Here is a 17,207-nt window from a genome sequence, read left to right as displayed (position 1 = left end):
AACGCCGAAAGCCTGAAGACACTTGGTCATGCAGAGCCATTACTACGCAACATGAACTCATATAGGTACTCCTACATACGGAGAATTGAATATGACGCTGAGATTCCAACTCTGAAGGTAAGTAACCGCTACCCCTGGCTTTCGTCTTACAATCGTTAAGAGATTTATTCGCTGGTCAGAACACTGACACTCCAGTGGCTATACTAGATGGCTATATCTACTTTCGAACCTCAACGTACAATATACCTCTCGTCGATTTGGCAGTCTTCGTCTAATCTGGATTGCGATGAAAGACGATTGGCAATCGCGCTTTTCCCTTACGCCAAGTATTCGAGCACCACTAGATACTGTGAGACTAGTACCAACTTCAATTCGAGCCTTCATGTCTATATATCTGTTGGAATACTCGGGATCATTCAGATCTGAAGAAATGCCCCTGGGTCCTTCCTGCAGAAGAAATTAACTCGGAAGCAAGATACTAACATAGTTCAGCCAGTATAAGGTCTACGAGGGCCTACTTACATGAGTTCGAGAGGCATAAGGAAGCCTTGATGGCATCATGGATAATCCTGAGATCTGTGAGATGGACGAAGCAAAGCTTGGTAGCCAGACTACATTGAGTGACTGATGGAAGCGAGCAAAAGATTTGGAGAATGGCTTCGCACGGTTTGTAGGCAAGATTGATGTCAAAACATGGTCTCATACTTAAAATCCCTTGAAGTCTGGAGCTAACAACGGTTTTACACTAGGTCCTTCCTCAAAGCGCAGTCATGTCTTGGTGATGCCACCCACCCCCTTAAGGCCTCCTTCACAATTCTCAGCCCAACATTGGGGGTATGCCATAACTCGGCTTCAGGCAGATAGATAGATAGAAGATAGATCTTAGACCGCCATAAGCTGCTTTGTGGCTATGGATGTCCATATCGGCCCCAAAGCCAGAAAATAATATACTGAGATGCTTGCGCGGCTAGAGTTCTAATAGTCTGTAGGGCCCTACCCTTGATGTACGGGGCTTGAAAGCTTTGATCACAACATCTCAAGTGAGAAGTGAAGGAAATGTAGTGTTTCCGACATATCGACTAGACCTACAGTGAAAGTCAAGGTGATACAACTGAGGAGACATGAACGTCTGAAATCAACTCACGTCGTAGACGAGCTTCGCCAGATAGACTGCGTGACAGCATATTTGCGGTTGTTCTGTTTGTGATGCCGAAAGTTGATCCTTGTTGAACTAGTTATATAAGAGCCTCGATCAGAATTCATAGCCGCGTGATTGTTCGTAGGCCCTTGCTGCTGCTAGCCCTTCAAGCAAGGGATAAGTAATAGATCTAAGATCTCAGAACGATTCACTGTAGTGATTCGTATAGTCGGCTTGTGAGCGTACTTCTACGTGTCAAAAGAGCTCAAAGTAGCTTAGTGTGTTTACAGTCACACTGTTTTTAGAGGTAAAGCTTCAAGTTCACCGACCAACCTCACCTCAACTCTTTAGCAACAAGCTTCAGAAAACGGAGTTTACTTGTCAATTGAAGATTTCTCGGCTTCAGTACTTCTGATATCTATCTTCCTTCTGTCCTATCTTCTTTCAATGCATCAAAAGCCATCTGCTGCCTCAATTTCATCTCGTGTCGCGTCAAAAGTTGATTTTGCCTCACTCACTACGTAAGGTTTCCAGTTAAACTCAAGATCTCAGGACTTCTAAACCTCTTCAAGCGTTCATCATGTCTCAAGTCAGAAACCGTGCAGACAGTGTTCAACCTGAGCACGCCGCGACTATCGTCAAGTCAGATTTTGCAGGTCTCGAGGTCTCTCTCACCAATCCAGAAGTCGCAGTAAAGATCTTTGAGGATGGAGCTCCGGGTAAAGATAGAGAGTATGTCAAACTCACTAAAGTCACTCAGCCGTCTGAGCAGTCCTTGGGTGATACGGTGACAGCTAGCTCTTCCGTTACTTCGAAAGATCTTACGAAGAGTAGCAACCGAGATCCACCAGGTGCCCATGAGAAAGTTAAAGGTCGGAAGATCGATAGTAGTGTTCCGAAGACTTCAATCGCCCGTGAGAAGGTACGCAACTTGGTTAGCTGGGATCGTAAGTTTGGGATATCATTGAGCTTCGCAGGCTGCTTACAAGTTACAGAAAAGGACATCCGGATGCTCATGCTTCTGAACGCCGAGAGAGCTCTATGGGATATCTTGAAAGACCGAGCCAAGGTCTACACGTTGCTCACCAAGAACGTTCTTGGATGTTTGAAGGAGGAGCCCACTCCCGATGCGACTGAACAAAAGTTTGTCAAGTGGCGCAACGAGCTCATGGCGAATGGTAGGATCGTCCCCGAATTGATTGATAAGCGTCGCATCAATCTACAGAACTCCCGGGACCAACGCAAAGCCGAGAAAGCAGGTGATGGTGTTGAACAGAACACTCGCAGCGCCTCGGAAAATCAAGGGGCGGCACAACATGGCGACCAGCGGCATCAGGTCTCAGTAGCCAGGGGCTCCCATCGCGGTGTGCGAAGTAGCACACGCGGAAACACTGCCACGACCAATGCTGCTGGTTTTGGAGATGAATCTGACTCCGATGAGGAAAGGGCACGTCCCTCTCTTAATACTTTTGTCGATGACAGCCCAATTCGTCGCCCACCAAAGAAGACGAAGAAGGGGAAGAAGGCGAAGAAGGGCAAGAAAGCTACATCTCTCGGTGTCTCTTCATCCACCCCACTTGAGGATCTCCCAGAATCAGACGGCTCTGACGGAGAGTATGGTGTTACTATTTCTAAGCGGAACAGAAGAGGGCCAAAGAGAGCCACAAGAGCCAACCGGCCCAGCTACCAGTTGCCTGCTGATCACGATGATGCTTTTGAATCTCTCGATGACCAGAGCTCGAAAGAGAACAGCAGTGGTATCGAGCTAGGCAGCCCTGAAGCCCAATCATCGTCAAACAAGACTCCCACTGGTAGAAGCTGTCTCGTCATCCTGAAAGTCGACATTTCCAAGTTGCTCATTAATGAGAAGCGTAAGCGCGCAGATACCCCGGACGCAACAGAAAACGAAGGCTTCAATACTTCATCGTTTGTTAACTCTATCGAGACTCAGGAGGAGCAGCCCATTCATCCAATGCAAAACGATTCCGGTGGAATAGCTGACTGTCTTCAGAACCATATGGGAAGCTATTTTGGTGAGACTACTTTCAACGACTTTCACTCTTTCGGCACTGGTGGTGCCACCGATGCTCGCTCATTCAGTGCTCCGGGTACCACAGGCTTGCGCTCTTTGGGTGATTCTGGTGTTGAAGATCCTGACGCTGTCTTGTCTAACCATGACAACAACGAGCAACAAAACCCCAAGCCCCCGAAAAGGGCACGCAGATCTCGAAAGAATCCTCAATCACGGACAGAACCAGACCCAGAGAGCATCGGCCCAATCCAGACAGAGTATATGCATCAATACTCTGAAATACCAACTATGTCTCCAGGCCCGCTAGGCCCGGCTCGCCCTCGATCCCAAAGTTTTCGACATCAGAACAGTAGTACGCCTCTCTACGGCTCCGTGATGGCTGAGCAAGATCTTCTCGACACACTTGGCTCCAATCTTGCACCCCCACCAGAACTCGACTTTGCGGCTGGGCCAGCTATGTCTACCGTACCATACTACCATGACAACAACGCGTTTATGGATCCTAGCGCTCCCAATGAGATGTCAATCGACGGCTTTTATGCTCAGGAACAGTCTCAGACTGATAGTAAGGTTCACACGGAACCGATCCCCAGTTTTGCGTCCATTGATCCATCATACCAGTTCCTTAGCGAGCAGGACGTATACGCACAGACATTCCCTCAATTCCCATACCATGAGTATGGAAACAATCAGGTCTACAATCCCAATCAGGGCATTGGTCCACAGGCATTCTTCTTGGGCAACAATTCCGCTGTACCAGACGCCACACAGCAGCAGCAGCAGCAGGAGGAGGAGGAGGCGGAGGAGGCGGAGGCGGAGGCGGAGGCGGAGGAGGAGGTGGAGGAGGAGGAGGAGGTTGACGATAATGAGGAGGAGAATCAAGTATCCCCTGACACGGGAGACCAGGTCTTGCTGCCCGAGCACAAATTCGTCGAAATGCCCGAGGAGCAAATGACCAGGCGTTTCGGTCCAGAGGACGTGGTAGGGGAGGAGGAGAACGCGGAGTTTGCCTACTACATCCAGACCCTCCCGTTCGCATCGGCTGAGTATGCAAGGCTTGCGGAGACGGAGCCTGAATACCCCAGCTGGCCGGGCTCCTGGGATTGAACGGAATAGGGAGCTTGTGCAAAATGGAGTGGAGGGCGGAGAGGACGCAGGAGCGCGTAAATGGTTGGGTCGTCAGATGAGACAGGGCGTTCGGGATGTCTTTCTTTGTTTTTAGAACTTTCGTACATCTCACAGCTTCACGGCTTGCAAGGCCAGGTGGCCAAACAGTGATTCATGCGGTTCAATCAAGCAAATTTAATATACCAATTCCAAGCCTTTCCCCTCGGAGGCAATTCCAGCGTCTGAATTATTGATATCGAGCAGGCCGAAAAGCGAATTCCGTAGTCGTCAAAAGTACTCTATAATATATCATTTCCATGATCACCTAAATATGGCATGATTGAAGGTCATGGCTGTCAGTATCCAAGAGGCTCTTTCGTGGTTCCAAGCGTCGAGAGTATTCATAAAATCATATTCTTAACCTGAACAGATCTGGGGGCTGGCCAGCAGACATCGCCGAATAATGAGTCTTAAAGCGGGCGAAATATGCCAACAACTCACCCGCTCTCGCAATATTCGGCTTGTTGGTCCGATGTCTTATTTTGATCGTCTGAAGCGAACAGAAGAAGGTACCATCAGAAAACATCAACAGTAGTACGAGCTAAACCCGATATGGATATAACAATGCCGAGGCTACTAACCTCACTGTACCGGATCTTGTCTAACAAGGAAACTAACATCTACAGATCAATAATACCATGCCCTGCGTAAGAAACAGACATCATTACACCCTCTAGAATCACTCATACCGCATGTCCCTATACGCAACCACGAAACTCCATCAAAGCCAGAAAAATGGCGTCCGAACACACGGCTGCACGGGCAAAGGTCATGCGAGCAGTGAACGCCATGTTCGAGCGGTAATTATCACAAAAGGTCCCCTTCTATACTCCTGCGCAAGACTAAGACCACCCCAGCTACCATCTAATCGCAGCCAAACTGCCCAAAAAGCGCATCGTAAGTCTCCCGTCAACACCACGCCAAGCCACTAGCACATCGCGGAAAAGCTTCCTCTGACGTTTGATCGACCCGGTCAGGAATGGGATGACGAAGTAATGCGGAATGCAAAGCTTATCGATGCTTCACCTTCCGGCCACGTCGTATTCCATATCGACATCACGCCTCACTTTGCAAACATAAACGGTACATACCCTCGCCCCCTTTCATTCCCCCTTCCATCCCATCCCACTCCACAACTGACAACTTTCCGCCCCCATGCAGGCGTCCTCCATGGCGGCGCCGCGAGCACAATCTTCGACATGCTCACGACTAGCGCGCTATGCCCACTCGCACGGCCGGGGCAATTTACGTTCCTCGGCGGGGTGACGCGCACGCTGAACGTTTCGTTCCTGCGCGCTGTGCCGATTGGCACGACGGTTAGGGTGGAGGCGACGGTGACGCAAATGGGGCGCACGATGGCGATGATGAGGGGCACGATGGGTAGTGTGAATGGGAAGACGGTGTATGCGACGGCGGAGCATCATAAGGTGAATGTGCCAACGCGAGAGGCGCATAGTGCGGTGCGGGTGGCATGGGATGAGGAATTTGAGAGGGATTCTGGGATAGGGGGAAGGGCGAAGTTGTAGGTGAGCTTGAGGTACTTTGTCTTGGCGCTGGGAAGACGATGGTGTTTTGGACTGCATCCAATACGAAGAAGTCTTATGATACAGGTTTTTTGTAAATCCTCTAACAATCCAACAGAGGATAAAATGACCATGAAAGACTTCGGGGTGCCATGGTCACCCTTAAGGAGACTTCTTCGCTCAATTCTCCTTCCTTTCCTTCTTGGTCTTTTTTTCCTTCTTGGTTGTCGTTTCCTTCTCCTTGTGCTTGGACTGCTCCTTTTGCTTCTTCTTGAGTTCTTTAGCCTTCTCTAAATATGGCTTGCGCTTCTCGCGTTTCTCCAATTTGAGTGCCTTCCTTTCCTTCCTAGCATTGATGATCCTCTGTTGTTTCTTGGTGAGCTCTTTCTTCTTTGACCCCTTTTTCTCTGATTGGGCAGAGCTGCTTGACCCCGACGAGCTGCCGTCGCTGTCACTATCGCTATCGCTATCACTGACGTTTTCCTTGTTCTTGATGTTGTCGTTGTCACCATCGCTGCTACTATCACTATCACTGTCGCTGTCGCTGTCGCTGTCGCTGTCGCTTTGATCCTGATTTCCGTTCCTGATCTCCTTCTCTGTAGGTTTTGACTTGGAACTGGGCACATCAGCAGGAAGAGCCAGCTTAGCCTCAGCCAGTTTCCTCTCTGCCTGGTCGAGCTTCAACTTTTCTTTCTTAAGAGCCACGACTGTTCGCTTGACTCCCGCCAATGCTGACTCATCGCTGGGATCAGCGTCAAGCTGCTTGCGGAAGCTCTCAAGTGCTTCTTCGGTAGCCGTCACCCGTTTGGTCGCATTTTCGAAATGCCGTGTCTGGCGCTCGTAGACTAGCACAGGGTCGTTTTTTCCGTCACCAGTGGCAGCCTTCTTGGCTGTCTCTTCTGCCAGCTGAGCCTCCCATTTTTGCTTGCGCTCAAGGACTTGATTGAAGCTTACATTCCTGTCAGCAAGGGCTTTGAGGGCAGCATCATACTTTGCTTCCTTCAAGCTATGCCCTTGTCCTTTGGCAAGAAGGCGTTTTCCATAGCGATCTTCGATACTGGCAGTGACCCAATATGTTGTCAGGCCTTCCTTTGCATCTAGTTCACTCTTCGTCAATTCTATCAGAAGGCGGTGGCCTGGATGGTCTAGCAGCAAATGCAACTCCTGAACCTTATCTCCGAAGTCGTACAAGGGGGCAACTGCCTCTGGAGCGTCAGACACTTCTTTGGCCCACAAAACTGCTAACCACTTTTCCAACTCCAGGATACCGGTAGCCGGATTTGAGAGTACAACAGCCGCAGCGTACGCTTCGAAGACATCGCCCAAGATCTTTGTCCAGCCTGATATGTGGCTCTTTATGTCTCCCTGATACTTGAGCTTGACGTCGAACCCGTACTCTTGGCTGAATGCAGCCAGGGTCGTGTTGCGAACCAGCTTTTCCCTCAGCCTTGACATTCTTGAAGGTGGCAGATTGCGTTGAAGGTTGAAGATGAGACGGGAGGCTGCAAGTTCCACATAAGCGTCTCCAAGAAACTCCAGTCGTTCGTAATTGTTCTTCAGATTTGATGTTGTGTGAGTGAACACCAAAGTCTCGAGCTCTGGCAGGATTTTAGGCGCAGGCGGTAGTGACTGTCTTCCCTTGGAGACGATAGCAGCCATTTCCGAAACCGGTAGTTGTGTGTTACTATTGACTTGCTCTGGCAACGAGGATGAGGTATTCGATGCCCCGGCTCCTGAACCGAACGCCCGCTCATCTACCAGTGTCGATGATGAAGAGCCAAATTTAGGTCTCGCGTTAGGTTTCACGAATTCATTCGCACGCTTCTGTGGCTTCGCCAGAGCATCATCAGCCATGCCATCAAATCCGAGAGACTCAGTCCCCTCGCGCGACCCAATAGGAATATTATTACCACCACTGCTCTGCGGTCCTCCACCACCCCTTCCACGCTGAAAGCCCCTGGCACTTCTTCCACGGCCGTCAAATTTCCCTCTTTTGTTGAACCCAGAATTGCCATCGCCCATCGCGTCATTGAAGCTCCTCTTGCCAGCTGCCGCGCCGGCACTGCTGCCACCTGTGTCCAGAAGGCGAGCTCGTTCGGGATTCATTTGATCCATGGCTAAGGATATGTGTGTGCGGAGCAGGAACATCCCATAGCAATTTTCGAAAAGGCATTAGACAATATTTTTTATTTTTGCACAGGCCGCCAGTTGCGCCGAGGAGCTGCCGGGTGATTTTGAACCTCCGCCCAGAATGCCGCAGCTCACCTCCGTATCGATCGACGACACACCACGACAAGCGCGCTGGGCGACGCGCGACTGTATCGACCATGTCCGTTCCGAAGCAGAGGTTAATGGACTTGTTGAAAGTATGTTTCCAGATTTTCCTTTGTTTCTCAATCACAGCTCGACACCACGACCATACCTTCCATCCCAGAATGCAACTAATAGCACCAGGTCCGCACACGAATCTTTTCCGCCGTATTCAATCCCACACAGGTTCGTCAAGGCACATTTGTGCTACGACAACGTCTTCGCGGGCCGTCCGTCGAATCCTACTACCCATTGAAACATGCGTCCATCAAGATGATGCGAAAAGCATATCCAGGATACGAATTTCCAGATGAATACGAGGAGAAGAGGGTTGCGAAGCTTGAAGATCGAAGGTCGAAGGGCAAGGGTGCGCCGAAGAAGTTGAAAGGACAGAATAGTGAGTTTCCCTTGAGGAGATAATACGACGAGAGAGGATGTCAAGGGCGAGTGCTAACCGACTTACAGTGAATAAACGTAAGAAGAAGAAGAAGTAGGCGAGTCAAGTGAGGGAGTCATGGAGGTTTCAGCGGCTCAATTTACCAAGTATGTTGGGATAGATTGAACCCCAAGAATCAAGTCAAGCTACTAAAAGTGGCTTTGTAACATATGCACTATAACATTTGGACTATGGAATCTGAATCTTTACATAGCTTTCCAGCCTTCATGGATGGCTTGTCTACAGTACCCCTAACTTAAGACCAACATACGTGGTGATGGATCTCACTCACTGTCCAGCAGCAAGGGCAGCATGTCCCTTCACCATGCCTACAGCCTTCGCCTCACCATCAACGATATCCGGAATCTCGCTCCACAAGCTCTTGCCCTTAGGTTCCCATCCAAGTACTTTTCGCGCCCGAATCGCCTTACATCTTGAGTTTGTCCCCCACAAGAAAGCACCGGAGACGCACTCTTTATCAGCCTCCTCAGAACCAATACTTTCGACTTCATCTGTCTTTGTGAAGCCTCTTTTCGCAGTCTCCTTCGCAATCGCCTCGCTGACCTCACCCCACAGGAACTCTCCATTCTCGGCGAAATAGTACCCTTCCGCGCCCCAGGCGGCCTTGCCACCGCCCCGTGCTGCTGCCTCGACAAGGGTGAGGAACAAGCCAGACAAGTCATGCACGTGGACCATTGTCCAATTATTTAAGCCTTTCCCTACTCGTACACCTTTTCCTCGCTTGAGCGTCGTGCGAGTCATACTGTACGCCTGGATAGAGCGATGATTGCCTGGTCCACGCCCAAGACCATAGATAGTAGGTGGACAAACAATCGCCGTCTTCAACGCATCCGATGCGCCGGCAAGTACAACTTTGTCTACAATCCGATGTGGAGCTGAGTCAGGTAGACTCGTCACAACGCTGAGGCCATCCCAATCATCATACACCTGATCCGATGGCTCCCCGTACCTTCCAGTTTCCAGATCATCGGCGCAGAGAATGCCCGAGCCGCCCGTATGGATCAGGAAGCCTTTACCGGATGGCTTTCCCGTGAGACCCTTGATGAGGGCTTCGGCAGAGGCTACGTGGTCGGCGTGGGCGCAGTGGACTACGATATCTGCAGCGGCAGCTTCTTTGGCAAGGAGCTGAGTGTCGTCAAGAGTGCCGTAGACGAGGCGGAGCTGGGGGTACTGCTTTGCGAAGAGGGCACCTTTGGTGCTATCGCGGACGAGGGCTGAGATGTCGTATTCAGGATGGGTGTGGACAATCGTGTAGAGGACGTCGCCGCCGATGTATCCGGTGCCGCCAGTTCTAGGGAAACTTTAGCTGAAGGCACGTGGTTCACAGGGTCATCATAGATGTCCCGTGTTACAATTTGACTAAAGCTTTTTCTATCTGTTAGTGGATTTTGGGCAAAGCGTACAGAAAGATCTTAGCCGACATGACTGCTAAATAGGGACGTTGTGATAACGTCAATCGCTACGAGTTCTGGGAAATGTTAACTTTATCGGTACGATCTCAGACAGTCGACTTGATCCCTTACTATTGAGATCTTCCACTCTCAAAGAGTCGGATGTAGAGCGGAAATGGGAGCTGTGTGCCGATCTTGAGGGAAGCAGGAGAATTTGGAACTGACAGATTTCTGAACTGAAATCGTGAGTGCAAGTATCGTGTAGGTTTTTTCTAGCGTGTGTGGGTAGCTGAAACCTGCTTCGGTGTTGGAGGCAGGAAAGGCACTACCTCCTTCCCCTACGTAAGCCGTACCTGCAACTGCAGCAAAGTTGCCCCCGCAGTCATCTCTACCAAATTAGCTTAGGTAACTCGTAGAACCCGTTCGTATATTGCAGGGAGCAGTATGGGCGATGTGGATGGGACGGGAAAGTACAAATATCAATCACACGTTTGTGATCAGTCAGAGTTGGATATCGGTTCAGAATCATGGCCCGGGCAACAACTTTGCTTTAATTCATGCTATAGTGAGATCTACAAAAAGGAGCAAGCAAGACGAAATGAGGGTGTTAGGTGAGGAACATTCCAACTCTTCTACTGTATGTCTGGGACGCGAATTTCGGCGCGACTCTTCATGATCATATCGGCAGACCAACTATGCGCTGACACCAACGCAAAGCCAGTACCCAGCCCATGTCACCGGATTCTCCTTGTCCAAAGTCGGGTTCCAGCTCAAAATATCTTCCACGGAAACGCCTGCAGCAGGCGCAATCGCATCGACTCTCTGTCCGCTTCCAGCCAGGAAGTACCTGTTGCATTCTTCCACAATGCTTGGCATAACTGGAACGGGGAGCTGGGTCGGGTTCAAGTCTGTCGTTCCAACGATGGTTCCATCGGGAGACTGTACCGGAGGCGTGAACGTGTACCATGGTGTTCCGATACACACGGGAGTGTAGGCGCGAAGTCCAAAACATGTCTGTCCGATATCAGGGTTCCAGTAACGGAAGACGGAAAGGGTGAAATTGTTGAAACGATCTGCGATGCTGTTACAAGTATCGCCGGACTCGACGAGCGTGGTCGCTGTGCAGTCGGAAGGGCGGTAGAGGCAAACAGAGCCCGCTGACGTGGACGTGTAGCGAGTCGAGTTGTCATTGCAGCCCTCATTATCTTGACGTGTAGTGAGAGAGTATGACGCAGGGAAGGGGTTCGCTGCTGCAATCGAGCCGAGAGTCATCAAGGCGGAGACTGAGCGGATGAGCATCATGGTCTTTGGATTATCGAAGAGACGGTAGTATAGTAAATAAGAAGTCGTCGATAGTCGAGGATATGCTTTGATGATGTTCGACTGGACATCCAGCAGATGAGCGTGCTTTTATACCTTGGCATCACTAGGCTACTACACAGTCAAGCTCGCATGGCCTGCTCATTTCGTCCACTTGATTCCACGCACAACGTGTTGTCGAAGGCTGATTTGAGATAAGTCTGTAAAGCAACCTAGAAACAGTGGAACATTCGCGGTGGTCAGTGCGTTTCGCAGCCTAAAGTGTATAGACGACGTCCAAAGCTGTTATTAGTAGGCTCTCTGTGCTATAGGTATCGTTCAGGACTGTTGCAGGTGGCGTTCGCCCAGCTCGGTTAAGTGCTGGTTCCTGCGTCAGATCCAATATATATCCTTGGAATTTTGATCTTAGGCTGAGAGCCTAGTACGAAAGCAGCGCTTCTGCCTTGAAAGCCATGTTGTTGTGCTTACTGTGCATGAATCCAACATTGACTTTTGCTGCGCTTATTCACCACTAATACTCACCGCACTTGATGTCTTGTGGTTTCAAGGGCGTTCAGCATCAGCGCTTGTGACCTCCTCGGGGGCGAAAATTGTGTAGAAAGCAATTCGAAGGAGCGATGGATTATGGTTAGGACGTGCTTGTTCAGACAGCGACTGGAATCAGCGCATATTCACTCCATTCAAAGCTCCATTACGGTGGTTGACTGTTGTAGCACCGTGCTGGTCCAGAGGATGCTGATCCGTTGTACCCGTGGGCTTTCGCGTTGGGCGAGGAACCTGTTTTCAAGACTGCTAGATCTTGCCTAGAGTCCTAAGGGCGTTGTTTACCGTTGTCTCTTGAACAGCCTTGAGGAGAAGCTTGAGACTGACAGGATCTGATAGTTCCAAGACATGTGGAAAGAAGTCGAGATGGCATCTGTTGCATGCATTGAATCTTTTGATAATGTACTGCAAGATCGCAGCTGCATCATCGGGCCCAGTATAGTCGGGAAAGTAGCTTGAGAAAGGAGTCCTCAAAAGTTTATTCCTGAAAGCATGCATATTTGTGAGGAAGAGGATCACAGACGACCGTGAGAACCAGCGAGAGTTCACCATAGAGTCAAAGAGTGTAAGAGATTCCGTCATACCTCCCGAATCATGGTCAGAATGTATCGATTCGTAATCCGCAAGATCTACCACAAACATGATGGAAGTCACGGTCTCGAATGCGTGTATCCACTTCTGCTGCTCGCCTAGTTGTCTCGTGTTTATATCGAAAATCGTCATTTGGAAAGTTTCAAATACAAAATCTGTCTCACGGATTCCTCTTGATTCGTCATTTGTTCTAAGGATGTCTTCCACAGTGGGCTCGTAATGTGGCTGGACGATGCGTGACGTCTGCTCGAATAAACTACACTTCGTCAGCGGTTGTTCTCACTGTAAGTCTGGAAATGCTGGATCTTACTATCGGGCTTCGCCGTCCAAGGTATAATCGGTGCCAGCGGAATGCTTAAGAACTTTAGCCATGCACGGATCGTTCCATAGGGCTTGGATAGCAACGCCTATATGGAAGTCTAGTCGACCATTCATGGGGTTGTCTAAGCGACATCTCATGAGAAATTCACAGTGGCTGATGTTAGACTCATTTCCGGGTTCAATGCCACATTGCTCCATGGCATCGAGAAGTACAAATACATTCCGGAGTAGCTTTGCCTTGATCATCTGTCGCCACTCTATCAGTTCTGAGCGAGTGTACCCATTTGCAGACTTGAGCTTCATATGTTTGACCATTGCATCTTTTCCGCTATCTTCAAGTCCAAATAGTAGGACTTTGACGTTCTGGCACAGACCACGACTATCTTGCTTCAGGCGCCGGTCAATGGCCACGGACCGGGCTTTATCTTCTTTACTAGATTCAGAGATCATTCTACGTTGTTTTATGCGCAGGTCGTGTTTCAGAGATGACCTTAGAGCTTTCTCATAAACTCTTGTTATCAAGAATTCCCGATCAAAATGAAAGACCAGGGACAACTTTGAAAGTTTGTCCGTGTAGCGTGAAAAGAACGAGTCAGTATCTCGGTGAACTACCAGGCTTTCCGAGTCCCACTGCATCCTTTGCATGACCTTACGGGTTTCTGATTTTTCCAAGATACCTTGTTGCTCACTGACAGTCTTGCTATTCTGAGTCAGCACATTGACTAGCAGTAACAGTTATAAGGCACCCACTAAGTAATTGCATTTAATAGTAAGATAAGAGCGCTCGTTTGGTGGTCAATCATCCTTTGCGTCTCCTCAACTCCTCTGCTGCCAAACACAAACTTGACTTTACTCGTAAAATCCATGCCCTTCTCATTCGTCTTGAGTTCAGAGAATTGTCCTTCGATCTTGCCGATGAGTAATCTCACGCAAGTGATCGAGGTGTCGAGATCCATTATGAATTGATGGTATAGATCTCCTGAGTCACCATCGATGATATCTTGGATTTTCGATAGCGCAGCCTTGAGTGCTGTGAGCTGGGCAATGAGGCTGAGCATGGTCATGTCGGCATCCGAATATTGGTTTCGGAGCTGGATTGCGCTCTGGATAGTCTTATAGAGCACATCGATGATGTTGCAAAGAGCTCCAGCCGTACCAATGATCGTAATTGGGTCCATGTCTCCGTTATTTGCGTGCTGTAACACACATATACCAAGTCTCACGACGACAGTATCTCAGAATTTATTCGAATCGATGCCACCGCATAAAGGCTCGTCAAAGCTGGGAGGGCTTGAAAGCCTCTACAGCTCGAGAAGCTCTGTGGCCCGGGAAGACGACGCCGCAGTTTTTGAAGCCTTGTTGACATCGTAGAAGTAGTGTCTGGTACCGAACGGACCCCGCATTTCGCGCCCCATGTGCAGCTCCCTTAAGTTCATATCAAGGGGGCGGCGATGTTCAAACATTAATCTGGACCATCATCGCCAAATCTTTAAAGTTTTTTATGGCGCTCTCAGTGTAGAGCGTCGGGCTTCTACTAGCCTGCTGCAGCCTGCTAGCTTCTCAACAAAGGCCGAGGTAATCATCACGATCCTCTCGTCTTCAATAGGACGTCATGAGCTCCGTAGCAACGTCCATGAATAACGACACCTTGATTTGACCTATCCGTCACTTATCTATCAAACTCTGTCGTGACGAACCTGGGACGCGAAATTCTATCGCCTCCTCGTGCTCTCCACAGCAATGAACGTAGGCGCGCACGCCCGCTCTTTCACGCCTCCCCAGACCACTCTCGAGATTTGCGCAAACTCCCTGCAATCGGCTCTCGCCGCTGAAGCCGGTGGTGCCGATCGAATCGAACTATGCTCGAACCTTGAGCAAGGCGGTATCACACCGTCACAAGGACTGATCAAGCATGTTCTGTCTGTTCTCGGCATTCCAGTGCATGTCCTGATTCGACCACGGCCTGGAAACTTTGTATACGACAACGACTACTTGAGCATCATGCGCGCCGACATAGAGGTCTGTCAGAAGCTCGGTGCCCATGGGATCGCTATTGGTGTCTTAACGGCAGATGGACGTGTCGATGTAGAGCAGACGCGTGCGTTCGTAGAGCTAGCCAAGGGCATGAGTGTGACATTCCACCGGGCATTTGACGACGTGGTTGACCAGGACGAGGGACTAGAAGACGTCATATCGACTGGATGTGCGCGTATCCTGACATCAGGCGGCAAAGACAACATCTTGGACGGCGAATTACGATTACGGAGACTGGTGACGCGGGCTGGAGGAAGGATTGTTGTCATGCCTGGAAGTGGGATCACGACCGACAATATACGTGATCTGTTTGATCGGACTGATGCGAGAGAGTTCCACGCGAGTGCAACAGTGACACTCACGCCGACAAAGGAGGAGAAAAGTAAGTCAAGGTTTGCAGTGAGTCGAAAAAGAACGGACAAGCATATTGTACGGAAGCTAAGGGAACTATTAACTCTTGAGGCAAGGGAAAAGCCAAACCTGCACCAGGGTCATCAGGGGTATCCAACTACTTGATTCTGTTTTTCGAAGACCCGTTCAAGATCATAGATGATAACCTAGACAGTCCGTATCATAGCGACAATTCAGGTTTAAGTTTCTGTATGACAGCCGTGTTCTTGCCTCGGATTAACAGCAGGTAGCAAAGGCAACAGTTCGACGTTGACCCTGTTTTGATATCAGTACCACTGAAACATGCCGGGATCTAAAACTTCCCTCTGTTGTCTGTTTCTTGATTGTGGTCTATCGCCAGTTTCAAAGTCGACATGTGACACTTCTTTTCTCCATCTGGTTCATTTACGTGGATACATTCTCAATATTGTTTGAATATCACGATATACTTCCTGTCACACATAACACGTCCTTCTTGAATAAGCCGAAGGCCACTCCATTCCCTGTCCCCATTATCCTGGTTTCCAGTGCAATAGGCAAAGGTGTCACAGGTTTGACAAATGATACATCGAGGCTTACACTTGACTCCTGCGCCCAAAGCAACTCACCTAACTTGCGTAGATCCATACTGGCACTCGGCCTTGTGGCGGTCCGACCAATATTCTCGACAAGCAATGCCACGACATGGTTTCCATGCGCCACAACAGACGAGAAGCCGAATAGCTTTGACAGCATGTTGGACACATGGATAGGATTGTAGTCTTTCGAGCATGCTGCCCAGTGCCTGGGTGCACTCGCAGGCAGCTTCACAGACACATCTTTGTCTACTTTCAAGTTCACAAGCTCAGCCCGTGCTTCGTTCCCACCTGCGTAAAGCGGCTTCACGTTCTTGGACAAAAATTGCAAGAATGAACTTTGCGCTGACAGCACTAATGCGCCTTTCTTCCAGACTTCAATCACAATCTCAAACTCGACACCTCGTCTCTTTCTCTTGCCAAGCAGGTCTTCCCCACCCATGACCGCTGTGAATGTGAGCTCCCCAGCTTTACTTGCGGCCAATAGCCCTCTTACGTCGCGACATAATGCAAGGTCTGCGAAGTTGAACTTGTTCGTTGTGTTCACCGATCCAAGAGGCTGAATTGGGCAATCGGCATGGCTCAGTAGTAGTAGCAACAATGGCGTTGTGGCTGCGACCAGGAACATCGGATTCGTAGTTTGCAGCTCAATCATGTCACTGTCAGCATTGTACCGGATGCCGCGCGCTGTATTGAAATTGTTCAAATCTTGTTTGCGGATCCGAAGAATGCCACCTAAGTGTAGTCGTGGAAGGAGGAAACCACCATTGTGGATTTGGAGTGACGGTCTTTGGCCAGGGACGTATTTGAGAAGACTATCGAGGATTATTGTGAATAGATCGAAGGTATTGAGGGTATTCGGAGAGTATGGGAGGATTCGTGTTGCAGAGTTGGTAGCGTGGAGGTAGACAGAGCGACGGCGGGTGAGATAGAAGATGGTTCCGAAGAAGACTATAAAGGATACAATCAGCATTCTGTCGACTCAGCTGCACTTCGTCAGAGAAGACTCTACTGATAGTGATGGTCGTGATGTCGTGTTCGTGGTCGTGGTCGTTTCGTAGAGATGATATCCATTAGCTCATGCACGCAACTTCGGGAAGTAAGGTAAATTTATCCGATTTCGCGTATCATTTTACCAATGCAATAACACCTTTGAAACTTGACAACGTCCAGGTGCTACGCGAAATATTGTTAGAATACCACACCACGTTCTCAACCCGTCATCATACTCATTGGCGAAAGCCTTTAACGCGTGTATACTCGGGATCCAAGATCAACTGCATGTTGTTGTCTCTCCAGTTTCCATGCGCTCCTCAGATGTCATCTCCTTTCTCTGTACAGCAGCATCTAGCCATATCAGCAGAGATGGAAAGCTTCAACTTGTATCTCCTGCAGCGAGTCTTCACATGCTCGGG

General features: G+C 49.5%; 9 protein-coding genes across 9 annotated transcripts; 4 read left to right on the top strand and 5 right to left on the bottom strand.

Annotated features, from left to right (window-relative positions):
* Window positions 1–1,718: 1,718 nt before the first annotated feature.
* On the top strand, window positions 1,719–4,277 carry EJ05DRAFT_487809 (uncharacterized protein; the record flags this gene model as incomplete). The annotated part of the gene is made up of 2 exons (XM_033745643.1): window positions 1,719–2,085; window positions 2,134–4,277. 2 exons carry the CDS (start codon window positions 1,719–1,721, stop codon window positions 4,275–4,277), a joined length of 2,511 nt encoding a protein of 836 aa, XP_033598444.1.
* Window positions 4,278–5,072: 795 nt separating this feature from the next.
* On the top strand, window positions 5,073–5,863 carry EJ05DRAFT_502465 (thioesterase family protein-like protein; the record flags this gene model as incomplete). Its single annotated transcript, XM_033747262.1, has 4 exons — window positions 5,073–5,137; window positions 5,195–5,234; window positions 5,315–5,420; window positions 5,499–5,863. The coding sequence occupies 4 exons, from the start codon at window positions 5,073–5,075 to the stop codon at window positions 5,861–5,863; spliced, it is 576 nt and encodes a 191-aa protein (XP_033598443.1).
* Window positions 5,864–5,925: 62 nt separating this feature from the next.
* Window positions 5,926–8,112, bottom strand: EJ05DRAFT_84564 (uncharacterized protein). Its single transcript, XM_033750010.1, has one exon. The coding sequence runs from the start codon at window positions 8,006–8,008 to the stop codon at window positions 6,041–6,043; it is 1,968 nt and encodes a 655-aa protein (XP_033598442.1). The 5' UTR covers window positions 8,009–8,112; the 3' UTR covers window positions 5,926–6,040.
* A 74-nt stretch (window positions 8,113–8,186) lies between these two features.
* EJ05DRAFT_478039 (uncharacterized protein) lies at window positions 8,187–8,762 on the top strand (the record flags this gene model as incomplete). Its single annotated transcript, XM_033744367.1, has 3 exons — window positions 8,187–8,226; window positions 8,315–8,567; window positions 8,636–8,762. Coding segments are annotated over 3 exons (322 nt in total), but the record flags the coding sequence as incomplete, so codon positions are not given.
* Window positions 8,763–10,209, bottom strand: EJ05DRAFT_478037 (NAD(P)-binding protein). Its single transcript, XM_033744366.1, has 3 exons — window positions 10,151–10,209; window positions 10,031–10,095; window positions 8,763–9,918 (listed from the first exon to the last, which is right to left on the bottom strand). Exons 2-3 carry the CDS (start codon window positions 10,048–10,050, stop codon window positions 8,895–8,897), a joined length of 1,044 nt encoding a protein of 347 aa, XP_033598440.1. The 5' UTR covers window positions 10,051–10,095; window positions 10,151–10,209; the 3' UTR covers window positions 8,763–8,894.
* Window positions 10,210–10,537: 328 nt separating this feature from the next.
* Window positions 10,538–11,367, bottom strand: EJ05DRAFT_478036 (uncharacterized protein). The gene has a single exon (XM_033744365.1). It carries the CDS (start codon window positions 11,315–11,317, stop codon window positions 10,712–10,714), a length of 606 nt encoding a protein of 201 aa, XP_033598439.1. The 5' UTR covers window positions 11,318–11,367; the 3' UTR covers window positions 10,538–10,711.
* Window positions 11,368–12,130: 763 nt separating this feature from the next.
* On the bottom strand, window positions 12,131–13,243 carry EJ05DRAFT_493863 (G protein alpha subunit; the record flags this gene model as incomplete). Its single annotated transcript, XM_033746145.1, has 2 exons — window positions 12,131–12,728; window positions 12,783–13,243. The coding sequence occupies 2 exons, from the start codon at window positions 13,241–13,243 to the stop codon at window positions 12,131–12,133; spliced, it is 1,059 nt and encodes a 352-aa protein (XP_033598438.1).
* Window positions 13,244–14,252: 1,009 nt separating this feature from the next.
* On the top strand, window positions 14,253–15,499 carry EJ05DRAFT_84558 (CutC-domain-containing protein). The gene has a single exon (XM_033750009.1). It carries the CDS (start codon window positions 14,534–14,536, stop codon window positions 15,341–15,343), a length of 810 nt encoding a protein of 269 aa, XP_033598437.1. The 5' UTR covers window positions 14,253–14,533; the 3' UTR covers window positions 15,344–15,499.
* On the bottom strand, window positions 15,437–17,191 carry EJ05DRAFT_478034 (uncharacterized protein). The gene has a single exon (XM_033744364.1). The coding sequence runs from the start codon at window positions 16,763–16,765 to the stop codon at window positions 15,656–15,658; it is 1,110 nt and encodes a 369-aa protein (XP_033598436.1). The 5' UTR covers window positions 16,766–17,191; the 3' UTR covers window positions 15,437–15,655.
* Between the last annotated feature and the right edge of the window lie 16 nt (window positions 17,192–17,207).

Source organism: Pseudovirgaria hyperparasitica, assembly GCF_010093815.1.
Source record: "Pseudovirgaria hyperparasitica strain CBS 121739 unplaced genomic scaffold EJ05scaffold_12, whole genome shotgun sequence".
Taxonomy (NCBI): Eukaryota; Fungi; Ascomycota; class Dothideomycetes; order Acrospermales; family Acrospermaceae; genus Pseudovirgaria; species Pseudovirgaria hyperparasitica.
Note: the sequence above shows the minus strand (reverse complement) of the source record. Positions and strands in the feature narration are given on the sequence as shown.

Bases quoted from the DNA above. Each gene is read 5' to 3' on its own strand.
- EJ05DRAFT_84564 (XM_033750010.1), bottom strand. From the start codon at position 8,008: ATGTTCCTGCTCCGCACACACATATCCTTAGCCATGGATCAAATGAAT.
- EJ05DRAFT_478037 (XM_033744366.1), bottom strand. From the start codon at position 10,050: ATGTCGGCTAAGATCTTTCT. The intron at 9,919-10,030 runs GTACGCTTTGCC...AAGTTTCCCTAG, and splicing joins ATGTCGGCTAAGATCTTTCT to AACTGGCGGCACCGGATACA.
- EJ05DRAFT_84558 (XM_033750009.1), top strand. From the start codon at position 14,534: ATGAACGTAGGCGCGCACGCCCGCTCTTTCACGCCTCCCCAGACCACT.
- EJ05DRAFT_478036 (XM_033744365.1), bottom strand. From the start codon at position 11,317: ATGCTCATCCGCTCAGTCTCCGCCTTGATGACTCTCGGCTCGATTGCA.
- EJ05DRAFT_478034 (XM_033744364.1), bottom strand. From the start codon at position 16,765: ATGCTGATTGTATCCTTTATAGTCTTCTTCGGAACCATCTTCTATCTC.